The 13752-nt window shown below is 39.1% G+C and overlaps 1 protein-coding gene across 6 annotated transcripts in view; it reads right to left on the bottom strand.

Moving 5' to 3' along the window:
* Positions 1–13752, bottom strand: part of LOC116852331 (syntaxin-1A) — a 102126-nt gene that overhangs the window by 82815 nt on the left and 5559 nt on the right. For all 6 annotated transcript variants that reach the window (XR_004379755.1, XR_004379751.1, XR_004379752.1 and 3 more), the window contains exon 2: positions 5954–6040. Coding sequence is in view for 2 of the 6 variants with exons in the window: in XM_032832595.1 (XP_032688486.1) it covers positions 5954–6040 (87 nt within the window). In the remaining 4 variants the exon portion in view is untranslated. The remainder of the gene's footprint in view (positions 1–5953; positions 6041–13752) is intronic.

Genomic DNA, 13752 nt, shown 5'->3' with positions numbered 1-13752 from the left:
ACTGCAATCTTACAGGAGATTTTTCGAAAGATGCGGGATATCGAGACAAGTCAGACAAAAAAAGAGTATCTAAATCTCGTCAAAATGTGAAATTGGGAAGTTTTCTAATTTAGCCGACTTTAAATCACTTTAGTCGCTTGAAATTTGCTCATACGCACTGAGAGAAGAAAATGGTTGATCTAACTAAAATTATAATTATTTTTGGTCTTAATTATATTTTCTGTAATAAAATAGTAGTAATGACATGTGTCTGAGGTTATTATCACTAGTAATGAGATTCAATTTAAAAAATGGTTTCCTTGTAATTAGAGAGCATACCGAGTAGATCGTCAAATCTACTATTTGCATAGTAATTAAAACTACAACCTCAGTATAACCCAACCTCCCGAATAACACTGTAAAAAGAAAATATTATTTCGACGTAATTTTCTCTGCACAACATTTTCCCCGTGTACTACGTGCTCGACGCGATGACCGCGACACGTGGCTGCCAAGTAATTTCATTTACTTCCTTCTTGAGACTTGCCCCCGTGGGCGAACGTGGGCAACGTGAAATATATCGATCCATCGTGACTGTGTTCGCGCACAGTATCGCGAAATAACGTAATCCGCGTCGACGTTACCTCGCGTCGCGTGTCTCACACGCTTACGTAACGCGAATCGAATCGCGGCGATCGTTTGTCGAGGAAAAAGCAGCCGTCCGAGTCGAAATTTTGACGCTCTTAACGATAGTTTGCTTACTTAGACGGTTTATAGTCTAGGTAAAACCTACTTTGACGATATTGATACTCATTAACTTCTCCTTTGAACCTTTAACTTTACCTTGTCAAAATTTTTACGCTACTTTGATGCTCTTAAAAATAGTTTGAGCCTATTTACATAATTTACAACCTAGAAACCTATTTTGATGATATTGACACTCATTTCCGAGTCGAAATTTTGACCTGTCGAACCTTGAATTCTATAAAATACATATATTCTATGTAGGAGCTAAAGCTTCAATAGAAGTTCGCAACTGAACCTACTTTGTTTCTTAAGACGTTACTATTATATAACCTACTTTTACGCTAAAGAAAGCGAAAACCGAAATTTCAGACATCATCAAGGTCAAAGTAGAAGTAAATTATATCATTAGAATTAAACCTATTTTTCTATCTTAGCTCCTGCGGTGTAGAATTCAAGATTCAACATAGGGTCAAAATTTCGATTCGGGTTGGGTAGTGTCATATTTCGGTGAGCCGGCATCCCGAGTTGAAATTTTAACCCTATGTTGAACCTTGAATTCTACACCGTAGTAGGAGCTAAGATAGCAAAGTAGGTTTAATTCTAATGATATAATTTACTCCTACTTTGACCCTGATGATGTCTGAAATTCCCGTTTTCGCTTTCTTTAGCGTCAAAGTAGGTTTATAATAGTAGGATCTTAGGAAGTAAAGTAGGTTCAGCTACGAATAGAAGTTTTAGTTCCTAGAATATATGTATTCTATAGAATTCAAGGTTCAACATAGGGTCAAAATTTCGTCTCGGAAATGAGTGTCAATATCGTCAAAATAGGCTTCACCTAGGTTGTAGATTATCTAAGTAGGCTCAAACTATTTTTAAGAGCGTCAAAATTTTGACAAAGTATACTGAGAGAAAAATATAGTTGCTTTCGACTATACTTTTTTGTGATTTTAACCAGAAAAATAATTTGAAGAACCATTTTTCTAATAACAGTTATTAAAACAATGGTTTTTCTAATAATTTTTGTGGTTAAAATCACAAAAGAGTATAGCTGACGCCAAAGGCAACTATATTTTTCTCTCAGTGTAGAGTTAAATGTTCAAAAGAGAAGTTAATGAGTATCAATATCGCAAAGTAGGTTTTACCTAGGCTATAAACCTCTAAATAGGTGTAAACTGTCATCATAGCATCATCAAAAGCATCATAGTAGCATCAAAATTTCGACACGGGGTGACTCTGCCGGCGGCCGCGTCTGCATTTGATTGAATTGTCCGCGCGGGCCGAAAGATCGCGTCGCGATCGCGTATTCGACCGCGCGTTCAAATCCGACGTACGTCCACGGCATCCGTCCGCAGGCGGGGCGGAACGGCACAGACGGGATTTCACGAGCATTGTTTTCCGCCGCCGGGGCGGCCTGTGGCGGCGGCCACCGCGCACTCGTAAACGTCAAACGCACTCCTACGAAACTGTTGGCGAAACGGCCGCGTGAGAAATGGCGCATCGTCCCGCGGTAATTATTGCCCGACGCGGCGGAATCGCCGCGGTAATTATATATATACTGTGCGATTCGCGGATCGCGAGCAATTCCGCCTCCTCCTCCTCTCTCTCTCTGTCTCTCTTTGTTTTCCGTCTTTAATCGGCACCGATCGGCGCCTCGACGACGACGACGAGGACGAGCGCGAATTGATCTCCGACGCAGCGGTTAAAGCCGAGCCGGATATCGAGGTAACTTTTAATTAGTTACATGGCCGCACGCCATCGTTGCGAAATTACGCCGATGAAGATTGTTCGGTATCGGGAAAACCGCGTTTCAACGTGTAACGGCGCGGGTCACGCGAATGAAAATCAGGCGAATGCGCTCTCTCTCTCTCTCTCTCTCTCTTTCTCTCGCACGGATGCAGTGGATGCGGAAGCATTTGTTCAGGGACACATATCTCACGTTATGAAAGAGAATTATTTCCCTGTGCCTCGCATTTTAAGGCGTTTGTCTGTAAATGGGTCGTATGAATAAAAATGAAGCGGACGCCTCGGGAAAAAAAGAGGAAAAGTGACTTTTTTTTAAAGAAAGAGAAAAAAGAGGAAAAATAGAGATGAAACGAAACCGCATGCTCTACATTACGCGTCTTTCGTGCAGTTCTGCGAATAATCTTTTCTTCAAGCTGCTCTTTTATTCATAACGTTCTTACGACGCTCGCCATCACGCTGACTCGGCCGAAACGAATTAGCTTTATATTGAATATAAGATCATACAAATATAGCATATATTTACTTCTTGAACTTGGTGTCTCTAGTAAAAATTTGCGTTAATCAGAGAGAAAATTTACGACCTCGTGCTGACTCGACGAAGTAATTCGCGATTATCCCGACATCGTGAAACTATTTCCTTCAACGTACTCGAATCTTCGCAATCTCGACGGAACGGAACGATACGCTGGTTTCACGATGCTACGAGCTATTTCGTATTCCGAGCGACGCGATTTCTCCTATCTATGACAACAAATCACAATTTCGCGCAGGGGAGATATTTCTAGAGATAAAGAAAGATAAAGAGAGGACAACTTTCTCGCATTCCACGAAGGTGATTTATTTTTCACACACGTATACAAAGAATATATCACTGTTATTTTCATTCTGTTTCATTGTGTCAAAAACAATATGTCTGATCCACCAGATTTATATGTGGGCTAATCAAACACAGCTTTTTTCGCGTTGTAATTACTTTTCTATGTAATTATAGTATTATAGTTACAAATATCGAGTATCTTTTCTCAGTGTAGATTGCCAGTGAAGTCTATCTTGTTGAAAAACGTAATAAATTTCGCTAAAAACATAGAAAATTTTTAATAACACATTTTAGTTTTTAAGATACAAGTAAAATGTATGAAATGAAAGGATTGTCACACTCAGAAAAAAACATGGTGACAACAAATACACGAGTGACAACTACGAGTTTTGCATATAGAATTGTAATGTATGTGTATTTATATATATAGTTTAATAAACTATTCTGTAGTTTTTTTATTGCGACCAAAGCTTCAGTTTGCAATAAGCTAAAGTTATATAATAAGCTAAAAGTTATTAAAGCTACATACATTAATTCTAAATTTTAAAAACTCGTGTAGTTATCACCTATATAATCGCCATCCCTACATCATCTTCTCTGAGTGCAATTACTGCAAAATGTCCATCTATTCCCCGGTCTCAAAATTCTATGGTAATTTGGACTATAAAATCCTCTCTGTGTGCATAAAACAAAAATCGCGTATTGACCTCGTTATTCTCGACGGTTCCCCAGACTCGCCGATCGCAGTTAAACGGATAGCAATTTCCCTTTTTCACAAAAATACACGAAGAAAATATTATAATTTCTTCTTTCACATATAAATTCTTTCCAATTTTACTAACAAATAAACCTACCCAAAAAGTACACTCCGATTTCTTTCTAATTTGGCACAAATGTAGAAGCACAAAAAATATTTAAATCATATTTTTTCATTTTGGCCCACTTTAAGTTTCACTGGCAGTTTATAGCTTTTTAATGTTCTTACTCCTATAATCAATAGTGCAAAAAATGTATAAAGAAATAAAATTGAATACAAGATATAGATAAGATAAGATATTAAATAATATTATCAAAACCGGCATAGCTGAGACACGAACTATTCTAAATTTCTTCCCGAGATTCCAACCTAAATATCTCAAATCTGTGTTAAATTAGTAAAAAATGGTTCGAATCTCGGTCAAATCGAAATTCGACAATTTTCATTAAAATTTTAACAAAATTGACGTAGCTGAGACACGAATCATTCTAAATTTCTTTGGCCAAGATTCCAACCCAAATATTTCAAATATGTGCTAAATTAGTAAAAAATGGTTCGAATCTCGGCCAAACCGAGAAATTATTTGTATAAATAATTTTTGTAAACTTTTTACATATTTTGTTTAAACATTTTATTATTTATACAAATAATTTTACACATTCGACCTCATATTTATAATCAGCAAACCAAAAACGTCTATACCTTTTGGATAGGTTTACTTGTAAGTCACGTTTTTAATAGTCCAGAAACAGAAGATCAGTAAAGTCTATCTCGCTAAGGAACGCAGTAAATGTCGTTAAAAACATGGAAAGTGTTTCAACAATACATTTCAATTGCTAAGATACAAGTAGCACACACGAGATGAAAGGATGGAATAAATTACCGCGGAATGGCAACCCACTCTTCGGCTACGAAGTCCTAAAGCACGATTTTGGCTATAAAATTCTCCCTGTGCACACGAGACGCCATAGATTTATTTCAGAAGCGGCTCCCCGAATTAATATCGAAATGACGCGAAGCCTAATTACATTTTCCCGGTGCGGTGATTATCGTTCGATGATCCTCGAAACATTTGCAATCGTCCTCGCGGGTATATTTAACACGCGAAAAGGGACGGGAGGGCGCCGCTTTCGGCAGCAACCGAGTGTGCTCGCAATTTCGTCGTAATACCGCATAAGCTGATTAAGTGATGCCATTGGCGCGAGATGTAATGGGTACAGCTGCCGATGCTCGTTAGGGATTCCACGTCGGCGAATCGCGCGAGCTCGCTCGCGCGAATTTCGGCCGCGCATCGGCTCATAAAAATCCACGCTCGAGCGGCCAGATATACGCCGTGCACGCGCACGTGCATACTACAGAGGAAATATCGCGAATCGCTTATGCGGGATGCTGTGCGAGGCGCATCCCGTCGCGAAGGGCGGCAGGAGAGAGAGAGAGAGAGAGCGTGTGGCGGCGCGTTATACACGTTATTGGATACGAAAGGTTAAAACTCCGCGGAGAGTCTGAGCCGACGCGATCAATAAAACGCGAAAGCATCGCGCAAGAATGCCACAGCGCGAGATCTTGGCGAAATACGCCATCCCGCTCTCCGGCGCGGGCGCGAGCTATTGAATTCGCGGCAGTCTCAATGACGGAAATTTATATACGAGCGATACACCCTCACGTTATCCCTTTACGCGAGACGTTCGAGGAATCTATTCTCCCACCTCCTCTCACGTGCATCGAAAGAAGCGGAAAAAGAAATCGTGCATTGTCCTCGTTAAGAGGACGCAATACTTTTGCAAACGCGATACTTTCTCCCTCTCTCTCTCTCTTGCGCGCCTACAATACCGGTTTAACCTACTTTCGATCGTTGAGAACCGCGGCGCCGGAAATAAAACGCCGCGGGAACGAATTAGTTCGTCACTCACCTCCGCGAAGAATTCCGTCATGAAGTCATCCGGCGCCCCGACGTTGACGGACACGTCGTCCGCCACATCGTCGTCGTCCGACTGAGCCTGTAACAAAGAGAGCACAAATGTTTGTTAGATATGAGCCACTGAACTATCGATTGATAGTATTTGCATACCGATTACGATACGTTGTGCCTTATGACCGATATGAGCTACATCGAAGCTATAACTCGCGCAAGACAACTGTGAATTGCACTGAGAGAAAAAGTATTTACTCAGTAGGTACTGATAACGTGTTTACTTAAACCTAAATTTTATCATTTCAATAGAATAAACGAAATTGCTCTCATGAAAAGCAAGGGTTTTGAGAAAATGTATATTTCCTTCTTTGTGGAAAATATTTTATATTTTTTATTATTTTATAATTTCTAGTGTAAATAAATATGTGTGTATAATATATTAGTATTTACTCAACGAATAAATACTTTTTTTTTTTAATTTTTTAGACATTTCTCCTCTCAGTATATGTTTAATAACTTTTCTGTAGTATTTTAAATAATTGTATCATTAGTACAATTATTTACAGTATAATTATTCTTGTGTGCTGCACCAGATAAAAAGCCTTTGGTTGAATTAACCAAATTGAAATAAACGAACCAGAAAATTTCGGTTGAAGTCACCAGAACTTTGTCCAAATTAATCAGAAATCTTGTTAACAGAACTCTGATTGCTTCAACCGGAAACCTTTTTGGTTCGTTCATATTTCATCAGAGAAATTTGGTTAATTCAACTAAACTTTTTATTTTCCACGTGTATCAGAGAAATTTATACATATGGACAAACTTCACTACCGAAACACACACAAGCAAATTTCACGAGTGTATTTTTACGATGTCCTGATACTTCAAACACGAATGTTGACGCAAGATTATGTTTGGGCATTAAGCGAGTCGTTTGCTAATTAAGATACGTCGATTCGACATGTTCTTTGCATAAGCTGGGACGCAAACAGAAATATATTCATACGCGCGTGACATCAATGTCTCGTCACCAATCACGATTACACGCATGCACACACGCTACGCTGTACGTTTTCATCCCGATAAGACTTCCTTCCTCTCGCGTATACAATAGCCTTCATTCGAATGACGGCGATTCGTCTTGTCCTCAATAGAACAATCCTCTATGTTGCGATAAAAAAAATAGAAAAACATACACCTGTCTTGTATTCATAATAAAAATGATCGTCGTACATATCTCTCTTATCGTCCGTCTCTCACATACGATCAGATTGCAGACGTAAGGACGGACGAGATCTCTTAATGATTCAATTTAAGCCGATCGAGTAATTAACCTGTGACCGAGATTGTCGTCACATCAAGATCAACGACGTATTCTCACTTGTATTGTGAGCGTGAAACAGCGCGAGCTCGCGGCGGCTTTAAAACGCGCCGCGTCGAAATCGGCATCTCGAGTTTAGATCGCCGAAATCGAAGGAGTCGACGTTACCGTGAAGTAACCTAGGTGGCATCTATAGGGAGAATCGACTTGCCGGTACATTCATGCTAATGAAACAGAATCGACGCGCGCGATCTTCGCATTGAAAAAGAGATGCGTGCACCGGCACATCTCGAAGGAAGAATAATGCCTCGATTTCGTACGTTGATTGAACAGATTGAGACCCCAATTTCTCGACGTGGGTCGTCGGCACGAACGTCTAATCGTATCGAAAGGAAGAAGAGAGAGAGAAAGGAGGAAAGTCAAGCTCACGCCTCGTAAACTTCGTAAATTGGTTTATCAATCGAAAACTCTCGTTCTGTGCCGTAACAACAAACTCCTTCTTTGTGCAACGATAACAAAAATAAAGAACGTTTCTCCGTGCGCCATTTAACATCGAAGATTAAGACGATACGCCAAAGATTTCTCTCTCTTTCTTCCTTTCTCTCTCTCTCTCTCTCTCTCTCTGGATATCGCAGATGTCCGTTGGAACGAATTCTTCAAATAAATCTCGAATTTAATCGGCCCGTTTCTCGCACGATGCGCCACAAACCGATACTCATAAATAAGTGAAGAGGAATGTCGCGAAAATATCTCATTGGCACACTTCTCGGGAATAATAATATTCCGCTTCAACGTAAAGAGCCAAAACCGGTCGTCTGATCGATCGTGGTAGGATTTCCTTCGCGACCACGGTGGGCCGCAGGTTTTCTTTCATTACAAGTTTAATGCCGTCGTCGTAAAAATGAAAATCTCATTGAACGAAGTATCTATAAAGCGTTATTGCGTGCTGTTACCGTGTCACAGTCGTCGCGCGCGCAAGTATATTTTCGAAGTATATTTTCATCTTCAAAGTCGCAGGATGTCGCGTGATATCCCGACTAGAAATTTATCTTACAGTCCTGATTAAGCAAACCAGAATATTCCGAAGTCAAAGTTATTTAACGCGAGAATCAAAATGTGCAGAATTTTGCTTAAGTTAATCAGAAATCTTGCCAACTCGAACAGAATTCTAGTAACTTCGACGGAATTTCTGATTCGTTCGTATTTTTCACTGGAAATTCAACCAAACTTTTTTTTGCTTGCAATAAAACATTTTCGGTGAAATGTTGAAGTTGTCAGAATTCAGATTGAATTATCAAAATTTCTGATTAACTGAAGCAGAATTCAGAATTTCAGAAAAATAGGTTTACCCGAAATTCTTTTTTTCTATGCAGTGTAGCAATCAGAGCCTTATTAACAATAAAAATTATAAATAAATAGACTCTTATTTATTATCAAGACCCAATAACATCAGCTTATATGAGCTAGATAGTTGCTTGGAGCGATGGGATGAATTTCTAGTCGGCATAGTGAATGTTCTGATTGTTGTACGGGAGTTGCACAGATTGTTTAACGACGCGCATACGAATTAAAGCTTCCGCACTTTCGGCCACATTTCCACGAACAAAGGCAGTTTTCTCTTTGGCGAGTCTACAAGAAAAGGTATTTGAAATTCAAAACACACCTGAGCGTACACGACGAGCCTCGTAAGGTCAATCGTATATTTTCGCGCGGAGTCTGAATATGTCGCTTGATATGTATCTCGTGTCTCTATAAAAAATTATTTTTGCATTTAGAACGGAAATATCTGGTACATGCGATGTGGTTGGCATTGCCATTTCTTTTACTTCTGTCAAGTGGGTAAAATATTAGTGAGAGAGCAAAGCACACAAGTGGCAATTAAATCTTTTGGTTGCAATTACCAAACATTTGGTCGACACCATTTTAATCCTTTGAGCCACATTGCACTGAGAGAAAAAAATAGTTGGAATAACTATAATCTCACTATATTTTATAGTTCGTTTTGGCCTCAAACATATATTTATAGTTCATCTAAACATGAAAATATAGTAGAATGAACACAGATTTATAGTCACCATCTTATTACTTTATATATATGGTAAAGCACCTTTTGGGAATATAGTTACATGTACCTATATTTGCCAAATATTCCAATTGTATTGACTATATAAAATAGTTAATTTCTCTTACCATTCAATATTTGCTACCTTACTATATTTTTTATTTCAGATAATTATAATTCTTGGTAAAAATTTTACACGGGTCAGTTATACTATGCTAATATTGTAAATATTACAAATATTATGGTAACATTTACTATAAAAATTATATTCCTAACTATAATCTTTTTACTATGCCATTATAGTTCCAAATATCATACATTTTTCTCTCAGTGCGGGACATTAGTCCCACCTATTTTTTCTTCATTTTTAGTGACTTTAACAACTTATTGCGGCAAACATAGTCGATTATATTATTACTATACATTCTCTCACACACGGAAAAAAAGGTTTGGTTAAATTAACCAAATATCTGGTCGAATATGAACGATCCAAAAATTCCGATTGAAGTAACCCGAATTCTGTTTAAGTCAACCAAAAATCTTGTTAACTTAAACAGAATTCGGGTTACTTCAATCGGAATTTCTGGATTGTTTATATTCGACCAGATATTTGGTTAATTCAACCAAACCTTTTTTCCGTGCATATAAACACAAGAAACTGAAAACAAGTAAAAGAATAATTTTGAATGTTTAATTGTTAAATTTTTCTAAACGAATAAAACTAACAAAAGGCATTTTTTCGGACAAAAATCATTTTAAGACTCATTCAGGACTTATTCTCTTTGGCACATTTTTTCGAAATTTTCTATAAGCCATATTTTTTACAAGAAACTGTAAATATTGATGATAACATTTAACTTAAAATATTGATAATATATTTGCTGCAAACTTTTTGTCAAAAACGCAAATATCTCTTTCTCATATATCGAGGAAATATCATCGTTATATTTCTGCACAGTGCTAGAAGCAAGATTGCTAATTTTGAAAATTTATGGTCGCTATATCGGAGCAGCCGTCCAGAGTTTTAACTGTTTCACCTCAAATTCGTAATCAGTGATCCCGAAATCCCCGGCGTGCCAAATTTGAGGGAACCTCACCGAGAAATAAAATGTATGGCTCAAAAGGATTAAGCAAATTCTGGTGTGGCGTACTAACATTTCATTTCGACAACAAAATCCTTTTTTCAACGCGGTCTCCATTAAGTCACGTCATAAAACAAACTCCGATACTAAGGTATCGATGTATTTCCCGCACGGCGGGGTTTTCGGCCGACCGGTCAACGCGGAGTTCCTCTTTTCCCCCATCGACGCGGCGCAAACGAATACACAACGCCCGACGTGAAATTCGCAGGCAGGCCCGTTCGTCTCTCTATCGTCCCAGTTGTCGTTCGGTCTCTGTGTGCGCTTAATCGATACGATATTTGCATACAATTAAGGAACGATTATAGGCATCGCGCGGCCGTAACGCGGCGCGACACAAGGAGGGGATCTGGACGGGCGAGAGAGGAGTGTATCGTTCGTGTCGTTCCCGCGATCGATATCGCGTTTCCGCCGCGGTTGGATTTCCGCTCCGCAAATTTCTTTCCGCGCGGCAGAATAGCTGAGCCCGGGGATGATATTCCAACCGTAGTCGACGACGTTAATGACAGCGCGACCGTGTCGTCGGTCAGAATAATTAATGTTGTCCGAAGTTGAGCGCGCGAGACGCGAGCTCTACCTTGTGCACAAACGTGGATTGAAATCGATACAACGGCGGCTCCGATTTCGACGTTACGGGCGCGCAAACGCGAGCCGTTCTTGCGTTTGTGCTTCAAGCAAAATTTGCGCAAAGCCCTCCGCCTCGTGTGTTGCGCTCCGAATGTGACGTGGCGTTGAGCCGCGAATTCAGCGCGAAACGGCCGAGTTCTTAAGCTTCTGTATCAGTAAGGGCGGTGGTCCAGGTGGTTGTCAATTATTCATCCAGATACACTGAGAATAAAAAACAGCTGGACCGACAGAATCGACGGTAACCCGCCTTCAAAGAAATACTGTATCTACACAGAGAGAACGATTTGGTTGAATAAAATAAACTTCTTTGGAATAGTCCAAACGAATTTTTTGATTGATCGAACGAACTTTTGTTTGACGTAATAAAAATGCTTACTTGCGGTTTAGTTCCAAAGAAATATTTTTGTTATGTCAACCAAATAATTTGTTCGGACTATTCCAAGGAAACATTGATTCCATAAATCGTTCTCTCTGTGTATTGAGCAGATTAATGTAATAATAAGTTGCGTCGATATAGTTATTGATCAAATCGCAATCATTGAATCATTGGTAACAGCAACTATAATTCGTTCAATCGATTAAAAATTGGCTTAAACGAATTTCGTTCGTTCAAGTAAAGTATCATTGACTCAATCACTTTTGGTTTGACTTGCATGACTATCACGACGTGGGACTACCAGTAATGAAAACTTTACAATTGTTTCAGGAGAGAAAGGGAGGGTAAAATCAAAGAGAGAGAAAGAGTAGGAGAAAAAGAAAAAGAAAAAGGACAAAATGAAATAGGGTAAAGGAAAGAAGAAAGAGAGAGGAGAATTTAATGTGATATAGATATAGAAAGTATGGAGGAACGGAAAGAATGAATGAATGGAGGATGTATGAAATGTGTGAGGTAGTTGTTTAATGTAAACCAAGTCCCCTTCTTGGCTATTTAATGTATATAGCTGAATGGTAATAAATATATATATATACAATTGTTTCAATTACATTTATGAAGCACATAAACTATACCATATTAAATATGAAATTTACATCGTACTGAAAAAATTATTTTTGAAATGAAAATATTTAATACATACGATGTGGCATTACCATGTTTTTTACTCGTGTCAAACAGCAATTAGATTTTTTGCTTGTTATTACCAAATATTTGGTTGATTCAATTTTAACCTAAATTTTCATTCCGACCACAAAATCCTTTTTCCAGTATAAAATAATGTAAATCTTTTATTATATTGCTGCAATAAAATATTCGCTAAAAGTCTCACTCGGATTTTCATATTATTACATTTTACGTAACATATTGCTTTCGACAAATTTCCATCGTTCTCTTTTCGTATTTATTTTGCATTTCTGTTTCGTCATCCTCCATGTGCACTCTTTACCTCTCTCTTCTCTCTCTTTCTCTGAGAGAAAAAAATGATGACCTTACATGGAAAAAACGATTGAATTAACCAAATTTCTAGTGAAATGAGCTAAAAAATTTCGATTGAAGTCACAAGAATTTTGTCCAAGTTTATCAGAAATCTTGTTAAATTGAACAGAGTTCTGGTAAATTCAATCAGAATTTCTAGTCGGTTCATATCTCACCAAAAATTTGGCTAATCCAACCAAATGTCTTTTTTGTGTAACAAAAATTGCAGAAAATTATTTTGGACCCCAATGGTATTTATAGTGATCATTTCTCTACGTAATTATAGTTACAAATGTGAAATATTTTTCTCAGTGTGAGATAAATGATCATGAGTCGCTCACAAGGGCCGCAACCGTCACAAACCAACTAATGAGGTAGTCGCCAAATTTACGTAACAGTTTAGGCAGTCGCGCGTGTCGCCAGAATTACGCGTTTTCACCCATGCGGGGCAGGAGGAATGCGCAAAATTTCGCGCGCCCGTATTTTCCGATATAATTCAAAGCACCGATAAAGTTCGTTAGCGCGGGATACAGCGCGACCGGAGTCCGTGAATTCTTTCGCTGAAATTAATATAACTTCGACGCCATGTTTCGCGTTCAGTATATGCATTTTTTCTCTTCCCTTTTTTTCGAAGCGCGCGCGTATTTCGAGACGTTCTCACGGCCGAGTGTAATTTTCGCGCGATCGATCATTGTTCCCGTTTCTCGACTTGTGCTGCACTAAGGCCGAGTCGCACCGGCAGTCCGGGTTAACTACCCTGAGTCAGCTATCCCTTTCTGGATTACGTTACTGCCTACGATACGGACAGCACGGGGAAGAAATCGAGTTAAACAGAGTTGGCGCTAATCGACTTTTGCCGCGGCCGGATTTACACCGTGCGCAATCCGCGCGCGTGGGTTTACACTTATCTGAAACTATAGCTTTCTTATACCCTCTCCCCCCCTCCCACCTTTCACTTCCGCCGCGTAGTTTGATGAATCATTTACGAGCCTTATCCGGTTATTTAATTTGCATAACACGCCTGCGTAGGACGACATCTCGAAGGCGCGAAGACGCGACTGGTATGTTCATTTGGTGACAGACGATGATATAAGACCGTCCTACAAGCAAGGACACGCGTTTCGCAGAAACAGCGCGCGATCCTGAAAATTGCACGTCGGGAAAATTCTCGCACATCGCACAATCATCGTCGTTTCAACGTTACCGCTATATTGAGGTAGGTCAATGTTCGACGAAG

This window comes from Odontomachus brunneus, unplaced genomic scaffold (genome assembly GCF_010583005.1).
Source record: "Odontomachus brunneus isolate Ranch 3 - 2012 unplaced genomic scaffold, Obru_v1 Obru_scaffold_006, whole genome shotgun sequence".
Taxonomy (NCBI): domain Eukaryota; kingdom Metazoa; phylum Arthropoda; class Insecta; order Hymenoptera; family Formicidae; genus Odontomachus; species Odontomachus brunneus.
Note: the sequence above shows the minus strand (reverse complement) of the source record. Positions and strands in the feature narration are given on the sequence as shown.